Source organism: Perognathus longimembris, chromosome 6 (assembly GCF_023159225.1).
Source record: "Perognathus longimembris pacificus isolate PPM17 chromosome 6, ASM2315922v1, whole genome shotgun sequence".
NCBI lineage: Eukaryota > Metazoa > Chordata > Mammalia > Rodentia > Heteromyidae > Perognathus > Perognathus longimembris.
Window position 1 is genome coordinate 12,126,024 of NC_063166.1, and position 21,305 is coordinate 12,147,328.

Genomic DNA, 21,305 nt, shown 5'->3' on the forward strand with positions numbered 1-21,305 from the left:
AAAAGCCAGAAGTGGAGCTGTGGCTCAAGTGGTAGAGAAATGGCATTGGGCAAAAGAAGCTCAGAGACAGCACCCAGGCCCAGAGTTCCAGCCCCAGGACAGGGGCAGGGGAGGGAGGGGAGTAGGGGGGACATGGGACACCACAAAAAAAAACAGAAGCCACACACTGATAACTCATGTCTATAATTCTATCTACTCAAGGGACTGAGACCTGGAGGTTAGAAATTCAATGTCAGTCATGCAAATATATTATTTCTCATGTAACAATAGTCCATGGTGGGCAGTCCATAACAGTCCTTTAATCTTCAAGAATCCTCAGATCTTCTACCTTGCTATAATCTCATAGTTACCAATTCATGGCCTAAGGATAACCTAGATATTCTGTTCACATTCCAGTCAACAGAAAGCCACTCAAGAGGCTGAGATCTGAGGATTGCTGGTCCAAGGTAGCCAGGGCAAGAAAGTCCATGAGACTCATCTCCCAATTAACCACCAAAAAGCCAGATGTGCTAGTTGTTGGAGGATGACACCTATAATGCTAACTACTCAGGAAGCTGAGATCTGATTATCAGAATTCAGAGCCAGTAAAGCCAGAAAGTCTAAGAGATACTTATCTCCAATTAACCATCAAAAAGCAGGGAGTAGGGGCTGGGGATATGGCCTAGTGGCAAGAGTGCTTGCCTCGTATACATGAGGCCCTGGGTTCAATTCCCCAGCACCACATATATAGAAAATGGCCAGAAGTGGCGCTGTGGTTCAAGTGGCAGAGTGCTAGCCTTGAGCAAAAAGAAGCCAGGGATAGTGCTCAGGCCCTCCCAGGACTGGCCAAAAAACAACAACAAAAGCAGAGAGTGGAGGTGTGCCCCTAGTGTTAAGCAAAAAGATCAAGGTCAGAACCTAGGTTCTGAGTTCAAGCTCCAGGACTAGCACAAAAAAATAAACCTTTGAAGTATTTAAAGGCTATACTAGTAATATGAACAAGTTAATCCTAAATTGTTTAAGATTGGGGGGTGGGGGGAAGGAGGAGGAGCCTGTATAGAGAAGGGGAGTAACAAATGGAGCAAAACGCTGATAGGCTACTTTGACTAAATTGTATCTTTTTTTTAATATTATCCTCTATGTGGTTCTTGCAGGTTTTCTGTAAATTTGAAATCCCCTGAATCCCCAAAGAGCAAAAACAATAACCAACATTTCCATCTAACTTATTCCTACCCTTGTCTGATGAACTAGTGTAGATTCTGCATTGGATTCTATCCAAAGTCTAAACTTTACAGTTTTCAGTTAGGAGAGGAAAAAAAGTTTCCAAATGGCTATAGTTAATTAAATGCTTGTGGGCCTTCAGGATAGTTCCCTCAGATAAACAGAGAGCAGCCAAAGCTTTTTTCTATTGTTCACCAACTGTATCAAGAAGCTAAGATACTATCTGATGGAAGCTATGTAAATAGGACAAACACTTCATCATCAGTGGACTTTTTCCATCCAGGATGATGGCTCTATGTAAGGATCTCCTTTCTCGTGCAGCTTAGAATCAAGTTCAGCTTTCTGACAAGTCACTAAAACTCCCTGGCAGTGGCAACAATGACAGCCTGGACTTGAAAATGCGTTCTCAACAGTTTTAAATCGGCCTATAGAATAGAAAGCATATGTGCCATCCCAAATTGACATTCAATTCTTGCTAGCAGTGTTCTTATGTACACCTATACAAATGCTTTATCTGCCCTGGCTGGCTTCAAAGTGCAATTCTCAGAACTCAGCCTTCTAAGTAGCTAGGATTATAGTGTGAGCCAGCCCTCTGGTTTGGTTTCTGATTTTTGGTGTTGGTACTCAGGGCCTCATCCTTTCACTTGGCTTTTTCACTCAGGGACGTGGCTCCTACCAGTTGAGCTACAACTCTCCTCTCAGCTTTTTGCTCAGGCTGGCTTTTGGTTATTTTAGAGACAAGGTCTTGTTAGGTAGCCCAGGCTAGCCTCTAACTTAATAATCCTGCCTTCACTTCCCAAATGCTGGGATTACAGATATGTACTACATTCATAGAATATAAACCTGTATGAATCATACTTGATAACTATGCTCCCTATCATAGATAATAATATGTATGCTACTTACAAATGCTTGCTGTTAACACATAACCTTACAACGTATCATTTTGTGTTTGTGCAAGTGTACCTGTAGGAGAAATTTCTAAGTCATAAAAACGCTAGGTTGTAAGGTACAGGTATTTTAATTTTGAGACATATTGCCAAATTATTCTCTCCAAAGCTCAAAAGTTTTATTTCTGCTTACAATGTGAAAGTGTAAATTACACACTGCACTGAATATGAATCGTACCAGTGGCTTCCTTTCTCGATGCTTCTCTGAAAATATCCTATGCTAACAGCTCACTGATTTGACAGCATCCTAAAGGCATCTTCTGTATCAAATAATTGCATAATTATTCAGAATTTTTTGTGTGTGCGTACCAGTCCTGGAGCTTATACTCAGGGCCTGGGCACTGTCATGAGCATTTTTTGCTCAAAATTAGTAGTACTCTTACCTCTTGAGAGACAGCTCAACTTCCAGCTTTTGGGTAGTTGACTGGAGAGAGGAGTTTCATGGATTTTCCTGCCCACGCTGACTTTGAACCACGACCCTCAAATTTTAGCCTTCTGATATTACTGGCCTGAGCTACCAACGCCTAGGTAGATTTTAGGGTATTAATGCCCAAAAGAAGAGAGCTCAGAGAAAGGAGAAGCTGAGGCTAAGGTAGTTTTTGTCATTTTTAGCTGACATGCATCCAATATGAAGCACTGTTCCCTATACTTCAGCAGGAAAAAGCCACAACTGTGAAAATGTTACCCCGTAATCTGCTTGTTATTATTATATTAATGAGGAAAACCTCTCCAGGGCTGGGAATGTAGTAAATGACAGAGCATTTGTCTGGACACATATGAGGTCCTGGATTTGACTCTCAGCACCTTTTCTTTTCCCAAAGAAAGAAAAGCTCTACAAGTGCTAAGAATTTATTTATACAAGATAACAAAGGCAGAGTGTGTAAAGAGACTTATTCTACAGCTGAGAAGCAAGAATCCCACACAAAGGACATGTTGAAGAGAATGTGCTAGATTATAACTAGAATGTTTTTATCTACTTTATAATATACAAAGAATACAGACAAAAGGAAAAAAGGAACACACTTTTAACTAAAAGAGCTGACAGTTTTATTTTCACATTTCACAATACAAATGAAATCTGTTCTTTTTGTCCCACTTCTCTCCTCCAAATCTGTTCTCTTGATAAAAGGAAGCAAGTCTTCCTTGTCATGCTGTTGGAAAACACCCAGAGTCACGGCACGATGATCTCCTGGTGAGGTCGAACAAATAATACAAAACTGGTAACCCCCCCACACACACACACCCTGTATTCTTATCTGTCTGGCCGAGTCATTCCTGGCCGAGTGGGCACCATCATGGGACGAGCAGGAGGCCTCATCATTGGAGGCCCAGGCATCATGGGCATGTGGCCGCCCATTGGTGGCCTCATTCCAGGAGCTGCCAAAAAGGAAGAAAAAAGGAAGTGAGAAGACAGTGTGGATGAGCAAGCTTCATGGGACTTCAATTAAAATTTTAAAAAGGGGTCTGGGAATGTGGCTTACTTGTAGAGTGCTTGCCTAGCATGCACAAAGCCCTAGGTTTGACTCCTCAGTACCACGTAAGCAGAAAAGGTCAGAAGCGGCCCTGTAGTTCAAGTGGTAGATAGCTAGCCTTGAGTAAAAGCTCAAGGACAGTGCAGAGGCCCGGAGTTCAAGCCCCTTTGACAGGCAAAAATAAAATTTTAAGAAGAACCTCTTCCCCAATGAAAGACTGCAAAAAAGACATATATGACAGAAGAAAATGCAACAAATTCATCACATTTGTAAATTATTTAAGACACTGCCAAAGCAAAAAAATAAAAAAAAATCAACACAAGAACCATACAAGAGTCATGATGTAATGATAGTAAAGAGAACTATAAATAGACTGCTTCTGAAGTACCCATGACACCAGTTTCCTAAACTGATCTTTTTTCTCACCCAAGGAAATTCACAAGTATGTCACATGGTCAGCACTACTACCCAGTTATGGCCACAATATAACCAGGAGCTATTTCATAACTGTACACAGGCTGAGGACAATCTTACCACTAACCATTTGTTCAGAGAAAGATGAACTGGAGGACCATTCCGAAAACCTATCAGTAACCACACTTAGCTCAAGTCAAGAAAAGTAACAGGCAATAATGATTTATAACAATTATCACATATAATTTATTTTTCTAATGCACCTTAGAAACTATTACTACATTTTTGAGTATCTTATCAATCAATCAGCCAAACTAATGAGGGAAAGTCAAGCAGAGGTATAAGGGAGCAACACAGGCAACAGAGTTCATAATGTTCTACTTCTTCAGCTGGGTGGTGGGTTCAAGGATATTCATTCCATTATTATGTCAATAATTTCCATAAGTTTCCCATAAATATCAAACTTTATTTATATGCTTATTTATATGATTGTTCCTTTGAGACAAGGTCTATGTAGCACGACCCTCAGACTCTTAAATGCTGGGGTTATAGGTACGCATAAACAGGCCACTTTTTTTTATGCCAGTCCTGGGGCTTGAACTCAGGGCCTGAGCACTGTCTCTGGCTTCTTTTTGCTCAAGGCTAGCACTCTACAACTTGAGCCACAGTGCTACTTTCAGCATTTTCTGTTTACATGGTACTGAGGAATCAAACCCAGAGCTTCATGCATGCTAAGCAAGCACTCTACCACTAGACCACATTCCCAGCGGCCACGTTAATTTTTTTTAACTAAATAATCTGATTAAAAATTTGTAGTGGGGGCTGGGGATATGGCCTAGTGGCAAAAGGGCTTGCCTCATATACATGAGGCCCTGGGTTCGATTCCTCAGCACCACATATACAGAAAATGGCCAGAAGTGGCGCTGTGGCTCAAGTGGCAGAGTGCTAGCCTTGAGCAAAAAAGAAGCCAGGGACAGTGCTCAGGCCCTGAGTTCACGGCCTAGGACTGGCCAAAAAAAAAAAACAAAAAAACAAAAATAAATAAATAAAAATTTGTAGTGGGGGGGCTGGGGATATGGCCTAGTGGCAAGAGTGCCTGCCCCATATACATGAGGCCCTGGGTTCGATTCCCCAGCACCACATATACAGAAAATGGCCAGAAGTGGCGCTGACTCAAGTGGTAGAGTGCTAGCCTTGAGCAAAAAGAAGCCAGGGACAGTGCTCAGGCCCTGAGTCCAAGGCCCAGGACTGGCAAAAAAAAAAAAAAATTGAATCTAGGATTATCACAAAAAAATGAAGCACAGTATATGCAAATTCACAAAACCTAACACAGAAGAAATACTAAACTTCTAAACTGCAGAAAGAGATCCATGTTTAACATAACTTTTAAGCATTGCTTACAGTAAGCTAATCAACACCAATGATTTAAAAAATGAACACCTGAAACTTGTTTTCTTTGCTCTCTATAGTGGATTTAATCTGAATTAGTTGCCAACATTAGGAATTCATATACAAGTGAAGATTCTTTTTAATGTTTCATTACGAGAATGCTGAAACTCTATACAAAAGAACAGGAAAATGGAGTATAATAAACATCTAATGGCTTGGAATATGGCCTAGTGGTAGAGTGCTCGCCTTGCATACATGAAGCCCTGGATTCAATTCCTCAGCACAACATATATAAGGAAAAAAAGCCAAAAGTTGCACTGTGACTCAAGTGGTAGAGTGCTAGCCTTGAGCAAAAAGAAGCCAGGGACAGTGCTTAGGCCCTGAGTCCAAGCCACAGGACTGGCAAAAAAAAAAAAAGGGCTGGGAATGTGGCTTAGAGTGCTTGCATGGCATGCATGAAGCCTTGGGTTTGATCACTCAGTACCATATAAACAGAAAAAGCCAGAAGTGGTGCTGTGGCTCAAGTCATAGAGCTCTAGCCTTGAGCAAAAGCAGCTCAGGGACAGTGCCCAGGCCCTAAGTTCAAGCAACATCAAGCCTGTATTCTCAAATGTCAAGCATGGGTTAAAGATGAATTCTGGAAGCCTCTTTTATTTTTTCCTTTTTTCTTTTTGACAAAAGTATCACTATGTTGCCCAAGCTGATCTTGAATTCCTAAAATGAAGCAATAATGCTCCTACCTAACTCTCCTGAGTAGCTGGGCTTAAAAACCCATAAGTCAAGGGCTCTATTTATATTCACCCGTACTTCTAAATAATACCCACAGCAGGCATACCAAATACTTGTGTAGAAAGCTACTAAAATACCTTTGCATTTTGTTTTTGTAGTTCAACTGTTCCCAAACCTAATCATGTCAATCATATTTACAACTCTAACCACATAACTGTTCTGCAAACAAATAAAATATGTGAAAGGGCTGGGAATGTGGCTTAGCGGTATAGTGCTTGCCTAGCATGCACAAAGCCCTGGGTTAGATTCCTCAGAACCACATAAACAGAAAAGGTCAGAAGTGGTGCTGTGGCTCAAGTGGTAAAGTGCTAGCCTTGAGCAAAAAGAAGCCAGGGACAGTGCTCAGGCCCTGAGTCCAAGCCCCAGGACTGGCAAAAAACAAAACAAACAAAAAAGATTGGATGAAGACTGAGTACAGTGTAGCTCAGTGATACAGCAGTTGCCTTCAATGTACAAGGCCTGGGGTCAATAACCAGCAAGCAGCACAAATAAGGTTGGAACTAGTTTGCCCACAGGAACTTATGTTGGTAGAGGATTCATTATTATGCCTATGGCTGTCTGGTTTATCAAAGAAATATATGGTATTTCAATAAGTAGACTCAGTCTCAAAGCAAAGTCCTATCCATGTATCAGAAAAATTTACAAATTAAAGGCCAGCTATAGTAATATGTGCCTGTAATTCCAGATATGAGAGAAGTAAAGAAAGGCTGGGGATGTGGCTTAGTGGTACAGTGTTTGCCTAGCAAGCATTGGGTTCGATTCCTCAGTACCACATAAACAGAAAAAGCTGGAAGTGGTGCTGTGGCTCAAGTGGAAGAGTGCTAGCCTTGAGCAAAAGAAGCTCAGGGAAAGCGTCTAGGCTCTGAGTCCAAGCTCCAGGACTGGCAAAAAGAAAGAGAAAGAACAAAAGGCAGAAGTAGAACTGTGACTCAAGTAGGAATGTCATGATCCTCAAGGTCTCAGACTGCTGAGTAGTTAAAAATATAGGCTTGAGCCCACCACATCTGGCTCTAATACCTCTTTCGAATAATGACTGAACCTAAGCAAGCTGTAAGAATAAGCCTACAACAGGAGGCAGACCTACTCTTTAGCAAAACTAGGGAATGAGGGAAGTAGAAAGCAGGTAGGAGGGAGAAGAAAGGCTGAGGCAGTGACCTTCTGCTTTCAACAATACCAAGTTGGAGTGGTACAGCTCTAGTGGTACAGCATCAGCCTAGCAAGTATGACTAGAAAAAGGTCACTGGATACAATCCAATTTTGCCAGTAAATATTTTTTTAATGGTTGAAGGTTAACCAAATTTAATTTGTTACAATCAAAGTCATCATACTGCTTAGACAGCTAATGAAGAATTTCACTTCAATGGAGAACTAACAATGGAGCAGACTAAAACAAAAAACATTCCAACTTACCAGGTCCCACAGGCATCATCCCAGGAGGAGGTGGGCCCATCATTGGCATCATGGGAGGGCCTCCCATGTGGGGTGCTGGCATCATACCAGGGCGAGGAGGGCCCGCTAACACAGACAATGAAGGTTGGAGTTAAACGTTTCTTACAAGTCAACACTTTCACTTTTTTAACTAATAAACTGGTTCTAATTCTTTTTTGTATGTGTATGTGATCTTGCTTTTTTTCTTTTGATATAATTTGATTATTAATAGGTTACCATTTCTTAAGTTAGGTAATAAGTACATTTCTTATTTTTAGACAATGTCACTCCCTTCTTTGCTTTTCCCAGTTTCTCCCTCCTATCCCTACCCACAGGTTATAGGACATTTTCCACATGATATATACTGAATAGCATGATAGTTCTAATTCTTAAATATAATCCTCAGGGTATCTTTTTTTTCTGGGCTTGAACTCAGGGCTGTGCACTTGTGAGGCAGGTACTTTACCACTAGTGTTACACTTCTAATTCCTTTTTGGGGGGGGGGGAGGGGAAGAGAGAGAGAATACATATACATATATATACATAAATTTACAAATTAAAGGCAAGCTATAGTAATGTGTGCCTGTAATTCCAGCTATAAGAGAGGTAGAGAAGGGCTGGGATATGGCTTAGTGGTAGAGGGCTTGGTAGCAAGCATTGGGTTTGATTCCTCAGTTACACAATAAACAGAAAAGGCCAGAAGTGGCACTGTGGCTCAAGTGGTAGAGTGCTAGCCTTGAGCACAGAGAGGCTCCGGGACAGTGCCCAGGCCCTGAGTTTAAGCCCCAAGACTAGCAAAAGAAAAAAAAGTTGGAGTAACAACATAGCTCAAGTGGTTACAGCGCTGGCCTTATGCCAAAGAAACCCAGGACCAGCAATAAAAAAGAAGAAATGCACTCTTTACCTGCCTTATAACTGAAACCCCGCTGCACATAACATTCATAACAACAAAAAATAAATAAGCTGGGTGCTAATGGCTCACACCTATAGTCCTAGCTACTGAGGAGGCTGAGATAATGAGGATCATGGTTCAAAGCCAGTCCCGACAGGAAACTCCATGAGACTCTTATCCCCAATGAACTAGCTACTCAAAAAAGCTGGAAATGGTACTGTGGCTGAAATGTAGAGCATTTGCCTTGAGCTAAAGGAACTCAGGAACAGCACCCAGGCCCAGAGTTCAAGCCCCAGGACCTACCTGTCTGTCTGTCTGTCTAAATAAATAAATACATAAATATTATGAAGCAGGGTATGATGGCACACATCTTGAATCTGAGTATTTGAGACCATTAAAAGATCACAAGTTTGAGACCAGCTTAGCCTATAGGAAGACCTTGTTTCAAAAAAAACAAAAACAAAAAAAACTGAGGGGTCCCGGGTCCACCTCTGCAACTTCTGATGGCCTGAGACTCCAGGGATCCTCAGAGAAGACGCCTCTGTCCAGCTCCTGGCCCTGCCATTCCTAAGCAATCAGTGGCAGGAAATGCATTTCCCCTCAGGGTCTGGACATTAATGCAAGCCTGAAGAAAACAGTTTTTTCCTCCTAAGCCATGGCATATCAGTTATACAGAAATATCATGCTGGGAAACAGTCTTCAAGAGAGCCTAGATGAGCTCATACATACTCAACAGATCACCCCCCAAAATGCCCTTCAAGTTCTACTTCAGTTTGGGTTTTTTTTGTTTTTTTGCCAGTCCTGGGGCTTGAACTCAGGGCCGGAACACTGTCCCTGGCTTCTTTTTGCTCAAGGCTAGCTCTCTGCCACTTGAACCACAGTGCCACTTCTAGCTTTTTCTACCTATGTAGTGCTGAGAAATCGAACCCAGGTTTCATGTATAGGAGGTAGGCACTTTACCATTAGACCATGTTCCCAGCCCCTCTACTTCAGTTTGATAAGCCTATTAATTCAGCATTGGCTCAGAAGGTCAGGAACAGAGTCAATTTCAGGGGCTCTCTAAATATATACAAATTCTCCAATAACATGTGGACTTTTGTTAAATGTTGAATTCAGAGAGGTGAAAGAGCTTTTATTAAAGAGGATAAAGCTAAAATTGTAGCCTGCAATGGTAAAAAATACTGGCTTTAATACTACATGCTAAATGGGGGCGGGGGGGGAAGGTTTTCCATGCCATCTCCTGTTATTACCACTTTTTGAAGAGAAGCATAGAAGAAACTTTTAAATTTATTCCAGCATTGCGAAAATGACTTACACTGTGCTATACTATCGGAGAGCAGAAAGAAGCTCGTACGTTACCTTTATTATACAACATGAAGAAACAACTTTAATAACTCAAAAGTGGTTGTCTTTCTGAGAACATTCTTCAGTAAATTCATTTTAAAAACTCAACAAGGGGCTGGGAATATGGCCTAGTGGCAAGAGTGCTTGCCTTGTATACATCAAGCCCAGCGTTCCAGGGTTCGATTCCTAGGCACCACATATGTAGGAAACCGCCAGAAGGGGGCGCTGTGGCTCAAGTGGCAGAGTGCTAACCTTGAGCAAACAGAAGCCAGGGACAGTGCTCAGGCCCTGAGTTCAAGCCCCAGGACTGGCAAAAAAAAAAAAGAAAAAGAAAGAAAGAAAGAAAAGAGGCTGAGACAAGAACATCATGGTTCAAAGATAGCCCAGGCCAAGCCTATTACTCTTATCTCCAATTAACCTCCCAAAAAAGCCAGAAGTGAAGCTGTGGCTTAAGAGGTAGAGTGCTAGCCTTGAGCAAAAAGGACAGTGCTCAGGCCCTGAGTCCCAAGCCCCAGGACTGGCAAAAAAAAAAAAAAAAAAGTTCAGGGACAGAGCCCAGCCCTGAATTCAAGCCCCAATAGAAGCAGCACACATACACAAAAATAGCTGTAAAAATAGAACTACCTACACTAAAGTCATTTTTACTATCTACATATTCATTCAATAAGCATTCAAAATAATTAAAGTTTATTTGAGATAAACTTACGGAGACTGGGAGGAGGTGGGATCATTGCCCCAGCAGGAGGAGGAGCAGAGAATGGAGTGGGAGGTATCTTCCCTTGTTGAAATGCAGCCGCTTCAAAGATGAGACAAAAAACAAAAAAAAACAATTCAACAACAATTTTTTTATCGTAAATCAAGTTACTCTATTGTGGCACTAATTCTGAAACCATTTTGAAATCATTTTCATCTACTAAAAACTACATTAACAACTTACTAGTTTAGGTTTTATAGCTTTTCTAGAATGTATGCATTTAGAATAGGGGCTTTTTATGTGTGTGATAATGAAATTTGAAGTGAGAGCCTTCAGACTTGCTAGGTAGGTGCTCTACCAACTTAAGGCAAACCCTCAGCCCTTATTTATTTTTCAAGTAGGGTCTCACTTGTACCCCAAGACAGCCTCATACTACAATCCTTCTACCTATGCCTTCCAAATAGCTAGGATTACAAGTGTGTTCTTCAAACCTAGCTTGATGATCGATGTTGTCTTGTGGGTGTGCTATCTTTTTACCTAAGGTGGCCTTGCAATCATTTCAAACTGCCTCCTAAGTAGCTGGGATTATAGGCATGTACCAACATACCTAGCTATTTTTATTTAACATTTAATATAGCCAAAATAACTACAGGACTAGGTATAGTAGATAGATCATACTTATAATCTCAGTACTTGGAAGGCTGACGGAGGATTACTGGAGTTTAGAAGTTTGATATCAGTTTGGGCATAAACAAAACTATGAGAAATTAAAAGAAAACTTTCTACCTAGCCAGTATCTTTTACCAATGAGAAATAGCAATCAGTAGTCTCTATTTACTTATATTACTTATAAGCTATTCAATCTTGTTTTAAAATGTGCGCAACATGCTTAAGAGTAAGGCTGTGAGGACTAGGATGTAGCTTAGTGGCAAAGCGCTTGCCTAGCAAGTGCAACGTCCTGGGTTCAATCCCCAGTACCAAAAAAAAAAAAAAAGAGTAAGGCTGTGAGGCTGGGAATACGGCCTAGAGGTAGAGTGCTTGCCCCGTGTACACAAAGCCCTGGGATCGATTCCTCAGCACCACATATATAGAAAAGGCCAGAAGTGGCACTGTGGCTCTAATGGTAGAGAGGTAGCCTTGAACAAAAAGAAGCCAGGGACAATGCTCAGGCCCTGAGTTCAAGCCCCAGGACTGGCAAAAAACAAAACAAGCAAAGAACAAAACAACAAAGAAGAGTAAGGCTGTGAAAGATCTATCCTGGGGCTGGGAATGTGGCTTAGTGGTAGAGTGCTTGCCCCATGTACACGAAGCCCTGGGTTCGATTCCTCAGTATCATAAACAGAAAAAGCTGCAATTGGCAGTGTAGCTCAAGTGGTAGAGTGCTAGTCTTGAACAAAAAGAAGCCAGGGACAGTGCTCAGGCCCTGAGTTCAAGCCCCAGGACTGGCAAAAAAAAAAAAAGGGAAAAAAGATCTATCCTTTTCATTTCTGAGTGAAAATACTATACCACTATGGTTTACTGCTTTTGAAATTAATGCACTGAAGTAGATGTGGAAAAATCAAAGATTTTAAAGCAACAACCTGCTTTGAAGATTATAATCTTTTCTAAAAAAAAGTTCCCTACAGAGCTTGGGGTCTGTCTCAAGTGCCTAGCCAAACACAAAGCCCTGAGAGTTCAAATCCCAATACTGAAAGAAAAAAAAATCCAATACAATCAGCTTTCAGAATGAGAGCCAAGAGTGAAAAAAGAAAATGAAGATCATTTACATCTGTGTTAAGAATCACAAATATTGGGCTGGGGATATGGCCTAGTGGCAAGAGTGCCTGCTTCATATACATGAGGCCCTGGGTTCGATTCCCCAGCACCACATATACAGAAAATGGCCAGAAGTGGCGCTGTGGCTCAAGTGGCAGAGTGCTAGCCTTGAGTAAAAAGAAGCCAGGGACAGTGCTCAGGCCCTGAGTCCAAGCCCCAGAACTGGCCAAAAAAAAAAGAATCACAAATATTAAACTATACATACATACATAATACAATGAAGGCAGAAAGAAAATAAAATGAAGGTATTCAGTGCTGTCTACATGGGGCAATTTTGATATACCCCTCTTCTCGCCCCCAATATGTAGAAACATTTTTAGTAATAATCATAACTCATGGGTAATTCTGGCATCTAGTAGGTTGATGCCAGGGATGTTAACACGTTCAAATGCACAAAGCTAACTACCTCAGCAAAGAATTATAGAATCCTAAATATCAACAGTGCCAAGGTTAAGAACTATAAATTAGACTGTTCCAGCTGAGTCAAAGAAAATTTGGAAGAGGAGGAACACAGGAGATCTAGTCATTAAAACTTATCTATTAAAACTACTCAGGGGCTGGGAATATGGCCTAGTGGCAAGAGTGCTTGCCTCATACACATGAAGCCCTAGGTTCGATTCCTCAGCACCACATATATAGAAAATGGCCAGAAGTGGCGCTGTGGCTCAAGTGGCAGAGTGCTAGCCTTGAGCAAAAAGAAGCCAGGGACCGTGCTCAGGCCCTGAGTCCAAGCCCCAGGACAGGCCAAAAAAATAAATAAATAATAAAACTACTCAAAATTTTTCTTCCTACTTTAAATTCTGTCTTAGCAGTTTTGCCTTTTTTTTTTTTCCCACTTAAGGCTGGCACTCTACCACTTGAGCCACAACTCCTCTTCCCACTTGTTGGTAGTTAATTGGAGATATTAGTCTCACAAGACTTTTCTGTTGTAGCTGGCATCAAACTGCAATACTCAAATACTAGCCTTCTATGTAATTAGAATTACAGGCATAAACCATTGGCACCTGGCTAAACCACAAAAATCTTTTTTTCTTTTTCTTGTCAGTCATGGGGCTTGAACTAGGAGCCTGGATGGTATTCCTGAGCCCTTTTGCTCAAGGCTAGTGCTCTACCACTCTGAGCCACAGCACCACTTCCAGTTTGCTAGTAGCTAACTGGAAATAAAGAGTTTCACCCACATTCCTGCCCAGGCTTGCTTTGAACTGTCATCTTCTTCAGATCTCAGCCTCCTAAGTAGGTAGGATTACAGGCATGAGGCACCAGCACCCAGCCACAAAATCTTCATCTGACTGTCATCCGAATACAAAGACATTTTACAGAATGCAGGTTTCAAAGTATCAGTAGAATGCAAGTAAAAATGCAGCACCTTCTTTTAGGACTGTGGACCCAACTACTAGAACTCAAAATGTCTCTAACAAGGGCTGGGGATATAGCCTAGTGGCAAGAGTGCCTGCCTCGGATACACGAGGCCCTAGGTTCGATTCCCCAGCACCACATATACAGAAAACGGCCAGAAGCGGCGCTGTGGCTCAAGTGGCAGAGTGCTAGCCTTGAGCGGGAAGAAGCCAGGGACAGTGCTCAGGCCCCTGAGTCCAACGCCCAGGACTGGCCAAAAAAAAAAAAATGTCTCTAACAAAAAGAATATGGCACAAGCTGGGTGCTGGTGGCCTGTGCCTATAATCCTAGTTACTTGGGAGGCTGAGATCTGAGGATTGATGTTTGAAGCCAGCTCGGGCAGCAAAGTCCATGAGACTCTTTTTTTTTTTTTTTTTCTTTTTGCCACTCCTGGGCGTTGGACTCAAGGCCTGAGCACTGTCCCTGGCTTCTTTTTGCTCAAGGCTAGCACTCTGCCACTTGAGCCACAGTGCCACCTCCAGCCATTTTCTGTATATGTGGGGCTGGGGAATTGAACCCAGGACTTCATGTATAGGAGGCAAGCACTCTTTGTCACTAGGCCATATTCCCAGTCCCAAGACTCTTATCTCTAATAAACTACTCAGAAAAAGCCAGAAGTGTTGCTTTGGCTCAAGTGGTAAAGCACTAGCCTTGAGCACAAAGAGGCTCAGGGACTGTACCCAGGCACTAAGTTCAAGCCCCAAGGCTGGCAAAAAAAGAATAAAATAAAGAATTATGAATCACTACAAAGGGAGGTTTACATAAATATTCCACAAAATGTGGTTCACATCAACAGAAAATTATTAGGCAATTCTATTCTCCCCTACTCTCCCTTACTCTACCTCCCAACCTAATGAAAATCCTCATTGTTCTACCACTGATGCTCTAACCTCAATAATTAATATTAATGTTTCCTATATCCCTGGGAAACCAATGACCTTCCATTTCTTTCATTCAACACAGGCAAATGCCTCTATTTATCATTCAGAATGAGTCTGCTGCTGCCAAAAAACAACAAAGAGACAAGGATGAGAAAGAATAGGAACATTCTCTCACTTGGGACAAGAGAATGAAACATACTTGTCTTGTCAATCAGGCTCTGAGCCTGCTCTTCCATCCATTTCTGATAGTAGTCTTTCACATTCTCTTTGTGTTTCCTACCACTGCAGTGTGTCTTTCTCACAGATGGCTGTAAAACAGAAAGGTCATATCAGACACAGAAACAAGTTTTGAAAAATTTATAAAGCTTTATCTTTAAATAATATTTCAACTTACTTTAGCTAGATAATAAAGCATTTCACACTCGTGTATCACATTACCCAGCAACACAATATAGTAATTTATTTAGTCTATTTAGTGTCTAGACGAGGGGTCAAACAAACCATGGCCCGTGAGCAGGCAGCCTATTTTTGTAATAGTAGTGGAACACTGACACATATTTTGCTTTTGGCAGTGCTGGTGATAGAACACAGGGCTTCGAGTGTACTAAGCCTGAACTTTACCACTGGGCTACACTCCCAGCCCCAACAAACACATTTATTTGTTTATTGTCTATGGGTTCTCTCTACAACAGCAGAGTAATTACAGTAAGATCGTATGTCCACAAGCCTGAAGTAGTTATAATCTGCACTAAGAAAAAAAATATCAACATTGTCCAAAAAGAAATGTACACATTACTTGACTTATGAAATGGTAACCACTCTGTACAACACCTTAAAAATAATAAAATTATACTTTTTAGAGGAAGATCAGTGGCATTTCTTGCCTTTTCTGAGATCATTCTATGCAAAATAATATATGCTAGTGCATTTAGATAATATAAGAATATTATTTTAAATGACTATAGGTTGAAGAATCCATACATATCACCTACAGACTTTTTTCTAACCCAATAATTCTATTGTACTTAAAGTTTTATTCAGATGTAACTGACATAACTATACATTTTTAGCATTTTGAGTTTTATGTTTCTAGCAGTACTTGGGTTTAAACTCCGGAACTTACACTTGTTAAGGAAGCACTCTACCACTGAGTTATGCCACCAGCCTTTGGTGTTGTGGTGTGGGTGTGTGCACGCACACATGTACCAGTCCTGGGGCTGGACCTAGGGCCTGGGAACTGTCTGAGGGTTTTCTGTTCAAGGTTAAGGTTCTACCACTTGACCTGCATCATCACTTCTGTCTTTTTGGTGGTAAATTAGAAGTAAGAGTCTCAAGATTTTCCTGCTTGGGCTGGCTTCAAAACATGACCCTCAGGGGCTGGGGATATAGCCTAGTGACAAGAGTGCCTGCCTCGGATACACGAGGCCCTAGGTTCGATTCCCCAGCACCACATATACAGAAAACGGCCAGAAGCGGCGCTGTGGCTCAAGTGGCAGAGTGCTAGCCTTGAGCGGGAAGAAGCCAGGGACAGTGCTCAGGCCCTGAGTCCAAGGCCCAGGACTGGCCAAAAAAAAAACATGACCCTCAGATGTCAGGTTCCAGAGTAACTAGGATTACAGACATGAGCCACTCCCACCCAGCAAGACCCTGTTTTTTGTTTGTTTTTTTGTTGTTGTTTTGTGTGCCAATCTTAGGGCTGGGACTCAGGGCCTAAGCTTTTGTGTTCATCACTAGCATTCTGCCACTTGAGCAACAGATTCACTTCTGGATTTTTGGTGGTTAATTGGACATAAGAATCTCAAGGGAGGGCTGGGAATATGGCCTAGTGGCAAGACTGCTTGTCTCCCATACATGAAGCCCTGGGTTCGATTCCCAAGCACCACATATATAGAAAACAGCCAGAAGAGCGCTGTGGCTCAAGTGGCAGAGTGCTAGCCTTGAGCAAAAAGAAGCCAGGGACAGTGCTCAAGCCCTGAGTCCAAGCTCCAGGACTGGCCACAAAAAAAAACAAACAAAAGAATCTCAAGGGCTTTCCTGCCTAAGCTGGTTTCAAACCGTGATCCTCCAATCTCAACCTTCTGAGCAGCTACAATAACAGGCAAAAGCCACCAGCACCACGCAGTATTCTTTTTTTAAGACCCTGTTTTGTTTTTATTAAACACTTAATGAACTCTTTTGTTCATCACCATGTATAAACTTTATAAGCAGTATCTTAACATTCACAAAAATCATACAATCATATATGCATAGTATTAATGGAATACTATTTAGGGAAAATTACTGCTATAAGCAACATGAGTAAACCACAAAAACTTCCTGAGTAAAAGAAGTCAGATACACAAACACAAAAAATCAGACACACAGAATGTATATTTTAAGAATTCATGGGCTGGGGATATGGCCTAGTGGCAAGAGTGCTTGCCTTGTATACTTGAAGCCCTGGGTTGGATTCCCCAGCACCACATATATAGAAAACAGCCAGAAGGGGCGCTGTGGCTCAAGTGGCAGAGCAAAAAGAAGCCAGGGACAGTGCTCAGGCCCTGAGTCCAAGGCCCAGGACTGGCAAAAAAAAAAAAAAAAGAATTCATTCATTCGGGGCTGGGAATGTGGCTTAGAAGTAGAGTGCTTGCCTGGCATGCATAAAGCCCTGGGTTCAATTCCTCAGCACCACAGAAAAAGCCAGAAGTGGTGTTTTGGCTCATAAGGTAGAGTGCTAACCTTGAGCAAAAAGAAACCAAGCTCAGGTCCTGAGTTCAAGCCCCAGGGCTGGCAAAAAAAAAAAAAAAAGAAAGCAAAGCATTCATTCTTTCATTCATAAAACATCTTAAAACTAGTAACAATGATTTTACTGTTAGGTTTTGTTTTGTTTTGTTTTGTTGGCAAGTCATGGGGCTGTCCTTGAGCTTCTTTACTCAAGGCTAACATGATACCACTGGACACCACTTCTGGCTTTTTCTGAGTAGTTTACTGGAGAGGAATCTCACAGATTTCCCTGTCCAGGCTGGCTTCACACCTCAGATCATCAGATCTCAGCCTCCTGAGTAGCTACAATTACAGGCATGAGCCATTGGCACCAGTTCAATCAGTCACTGTATTTTTCAACTGCACTCACTGGGGAATAGAAGCCAGTTTCACTAAGCTGGTCCATAATAAAGCAACGAAATTATTAATTTTAGTAATTCTCAACCCTTCAAGTTCATGGCCTTTTAATATTCTGGATGACAAAATGGATGAATAAAGTACTTCTGCATGCTAAAATCTGAGGGTATTTCTGGGGTTTTTTGCTTTTTTTTTTGCTGCGAGTCCTGGGGCTTGAACTCAGGGCCTGAGCACTGTCCCTGGCTTCCTTTTGCTTAAGGCAGCATTCTACCACTTAAGCCCAAAGCACCATTACCGGATTTTTCTGTTTATGTGGTGCTGAGGAGTGGAACCCAGGGCTTCATGCATGTTAGGCAAGCACTCTACCACTAAGCCACATTCCCAGCCCAAGGGTATTTCTGTAAGAAAATAAAATACTAATGGTCGAGATTGTTTTAAGGGGGAGTGGCATGGGGAAAAATGATGGAGGTGAGGTTGATCAGCATACATTTGTTAATGTGTGTGGAAATGTCACCCACATGAAACAATGAAACTCCCTATACTAATATATGATAATCAAAAGGATATGATACAGCTAAACACCAGTAGCTTATACAGGTAATCATACATACTCAGGAAGCTGAAATATGAGGATAGCAGTTTGAAGCCAGCCAGAGCAGGAAAGTATGTGAGATTCTTATCTCTGATTAACAATCTAAAAAGCCAAAAGTGCCCTGCACTGGTGGCTCACACCTGTAATGCTTACAGGAGTTGGAGATCTGAAGATCCAGATACAAAGGCAAGCCCAGGTAGTAAAATCCAAGAGACTCCTATCTCAGGGGCTGGAGATATGGCCTAGTGGCAAGAGTGCTTGCCTTGTATACATGAGGCCCTGGGTTCGATTCCCCAGCACCACATATAGCCAGAAGTGGCGCTGTGGCTCAAGTGCTAGTCAGGAACAAAAGAGCTCAGGGACAGCACCCAGGCCCTCAGTTCAAGCCCCATGACTGACAAAAAATAAAATGGGAGGCGCTTTAGGATTACATCTGTATTCCTGCTCAGGAAGCTGAGATATGAGGATCTAGGCTCAAAGGCAGTCTGGGCAGCAAAGTCCTTGAGACTCTCATCTCCAATTAACCACCAGAAGACGGGAAGTGGAGCTTTGGCTCAAAATGGTTAGAAAGCTAGCCATGAGCAAAAGAACTCAGGGCAGTGCCCAAGTCTGACAAAAAAAAATACACCGGAGCATGACAAATTACAAAGGGCTCTAGGCATTCACACGCACAATGACACTAAAGGATGATACTCATAGGAGCCAAAGGGTATGTTAGTAACACCTCTGAACATTTAAAAAAAAAATAACAAACTATCAGGGCTGATATGGCCTCGTGGTAGAGTGCTTGCCTCACATACATGAAACCCTGGGTTCAATTCCCCAGCACCACCATTTAAAAAATATGACTTTTTACTAATATCCCTTCAAATGTTTTTAAATGTCTTCAATTAGTTTAGTATTCTTGTTTTCTTTAATCTTGTAAGAATATTAGTCAGGGGGCTGGGGATATGACCTAGTGGCAAGAGTGCTTGCCTCATATACATGAAGCCCTGGGTTTGATTCCTCAGCACCACATATACAGAAAAAGCTGGAAGTGGCGCTGTGGCTCAAGTAGTAGAGTTCTAGCCTTGAGCAAAAAGAAGCCAAGGACGGTGCTCAGGCCTTGAGCTCAAGGCCCAGGACTGTCAAAAAAAAAAAAAAAAAAAAAAAACCTATCCAAGTCCAAGAACTGGAAACAGGGGTTTTGGTGGTGGTATTTTTCTTTTTTGTTGTTTTTGTTGTTGTTCTTTTTTGTGTCATTTGGCAGTGCCAGCATGGCTCAGAAATAGAGTGAGGCAGGGTGAACAAATGCAGTCATACTACTCAGTAGACACAATGTGGAAAATAACTATGCAACTTGTTTGTGGGCAGGGAAGGGGGGAGGAATCTAAGGGGGAAAGTGAAGGAGAGGTGACACTGTCCATAAAGAAATGTACTCATGGGCTGGGAATGTGGCTTAGTGGTAAGAGTGCTTGCCTAGCATGCATGAAGCCCTGGGTTCAATTCCTCAGTACCACATACACAGAAAAAGCAGGAAGTGGCATTGTGGCTCAAGTGGTACTAGCGTTGAGTAGCAGCCTTGAGCAAAAGAAGCTCAGGGACAGGGCCCAGGTCCTGAATTCAAGCACCAGGACTCAGCCTCTCCCCACCCCAAAAAAAGAAATGTATTCATTACCTGATTGATGAAACAGTAACTCCTCTATACAACATCTTAATAACAACATCAAATTTATATCTTAGGTTACACTTTTTAAGCATATGATGCTATTTCAAAGAAAATCAAGCATGCAATTGTTTTCGTCTATGTAGCTTTATATTCCATCCATCTTCAAACTATTTTTATTATTTTTCCTCTCCAGTGAAAGCACTAGCGGCTGCAAACGTTCTTAAATCAGAGCAGTGCATGAATATACTAATAATCTCCAACAATAGGCCTTAAACTTCAACAAGTTGGAAAGCATAAACCTACACCTAGAGAAATCCTATTAATTACAATAATATTAATTACAATAATTTTAAAAAAAACATGAGAAGACACGCCACTTACAGAGTCATGGGTGAGGTATGTGTCGCAGTAGTCACAATAAAACCTAGAAAAAGGCGGAAGAGAAGATGCCGACCAGTTAGAAGATACTCATTCACAGACTCGCTGCTCGCCGACAGTTGAAAAGAATTTTGCAACCCGAGCTACTCCAGAGTCAAACCCAAGCCTCTGACAAAAACGAGGCTTTCTCCGCGGCCTCAGCGGGGTCGTCCGCCTCGTTCCAACCGGGGTATCTGGAACTTCCGTCCTCCAAGCCACATTCTCCCCAGGAACCCCACCTTTCCCTCCAGGTTTCCAGAAACAGATCCTCCCTACGACCCTCAAGTTGGGGCGCCAACTAATAACTGCCGCCGCCTCGAGTTTTAGACCCCCACTTACTTGGGCATGTTGCTGCGTGGGCCGTTGCCTTCGTTCGGCGCCGCCAGGAAACGACGCAAAAACCAGGCGCCGGCGCCCCGGAAGTGACGAATTACGCGACGGCCCCAGAAGCCCGGCCTAGAAGCAAGCCCAGCGCGGGCGGGACTTCTGCTTCTCCGTTTACCAACAGCAGAGCGGGAAAGCGGAGCACTACGGGTCCCCACGAGGCTCAAGCCACTTGCGGATTCAAGGTTTTCATTCCCTCAACTACCTGTTGGGTCCCAGGGACTCGACGCTTCTATAAATGACTTGGGGGAAAAAAATAAAAAAATAGCAGTGAGTCGGGCCTCGCTGGCTCACACCTGTAATCCTTATTCTGTCCTTGAGCCCAAAAGCTCAGGGACAGCACTGATACCCTGAGTTCAAGCCCCAGGACACACACGCGCACACACACACACACACACACACACACACACACACACACACAGCCTTCCTCATAGTTCACTGGAAGGTAAAACATAAAAGCGAAATGTAGCCAGGCGCCATTGGCTCACCCCTATAATCCTAG

The 21,305-nt window shown here is 42.3% G+C and overlaps 1 protein-coding gene and 1 pseudogene across 1 annotated transcript; one reads left to right on the forward strand and one right to left on the reverse strand.

Annotated features, from left to right (window-relative positions):
• Nucleotides 1–3,180: 3,180 nt before the first annotated feature.
• Snrpc (small nuclear ribonucleoprotein polypeptide C) lies at nt 3,181–20,840 on the reverse strand. Its single transcript, XM_048347925.1, has 6 exons — nt 20,759–20,840; nt 20,384–20,426; nt 14,863–14,971; nt 10,585–10,674; nt 7,625–7,729; nt 3,181–3,527 (listed from the first exon to the last, which is right to left on the reverse strand). Exons 1-6 carry the CDS (start codon nt 20,764–20,766, stop codon nt 3,403–3,405), a joined length of 480 nt encoding a protein of 159 aa, XP_048203882.1. The 5' UTR covers nt 20,767–20,840; the 3' UTR covers nt 3,181–3,402.
• Nucleotides 8,978–9,738, forward strand: LOC125352374 (annotated as a pseudogene).
• Nucleotides 20,841–21,305: the final 465 nt, after the last annotated feature.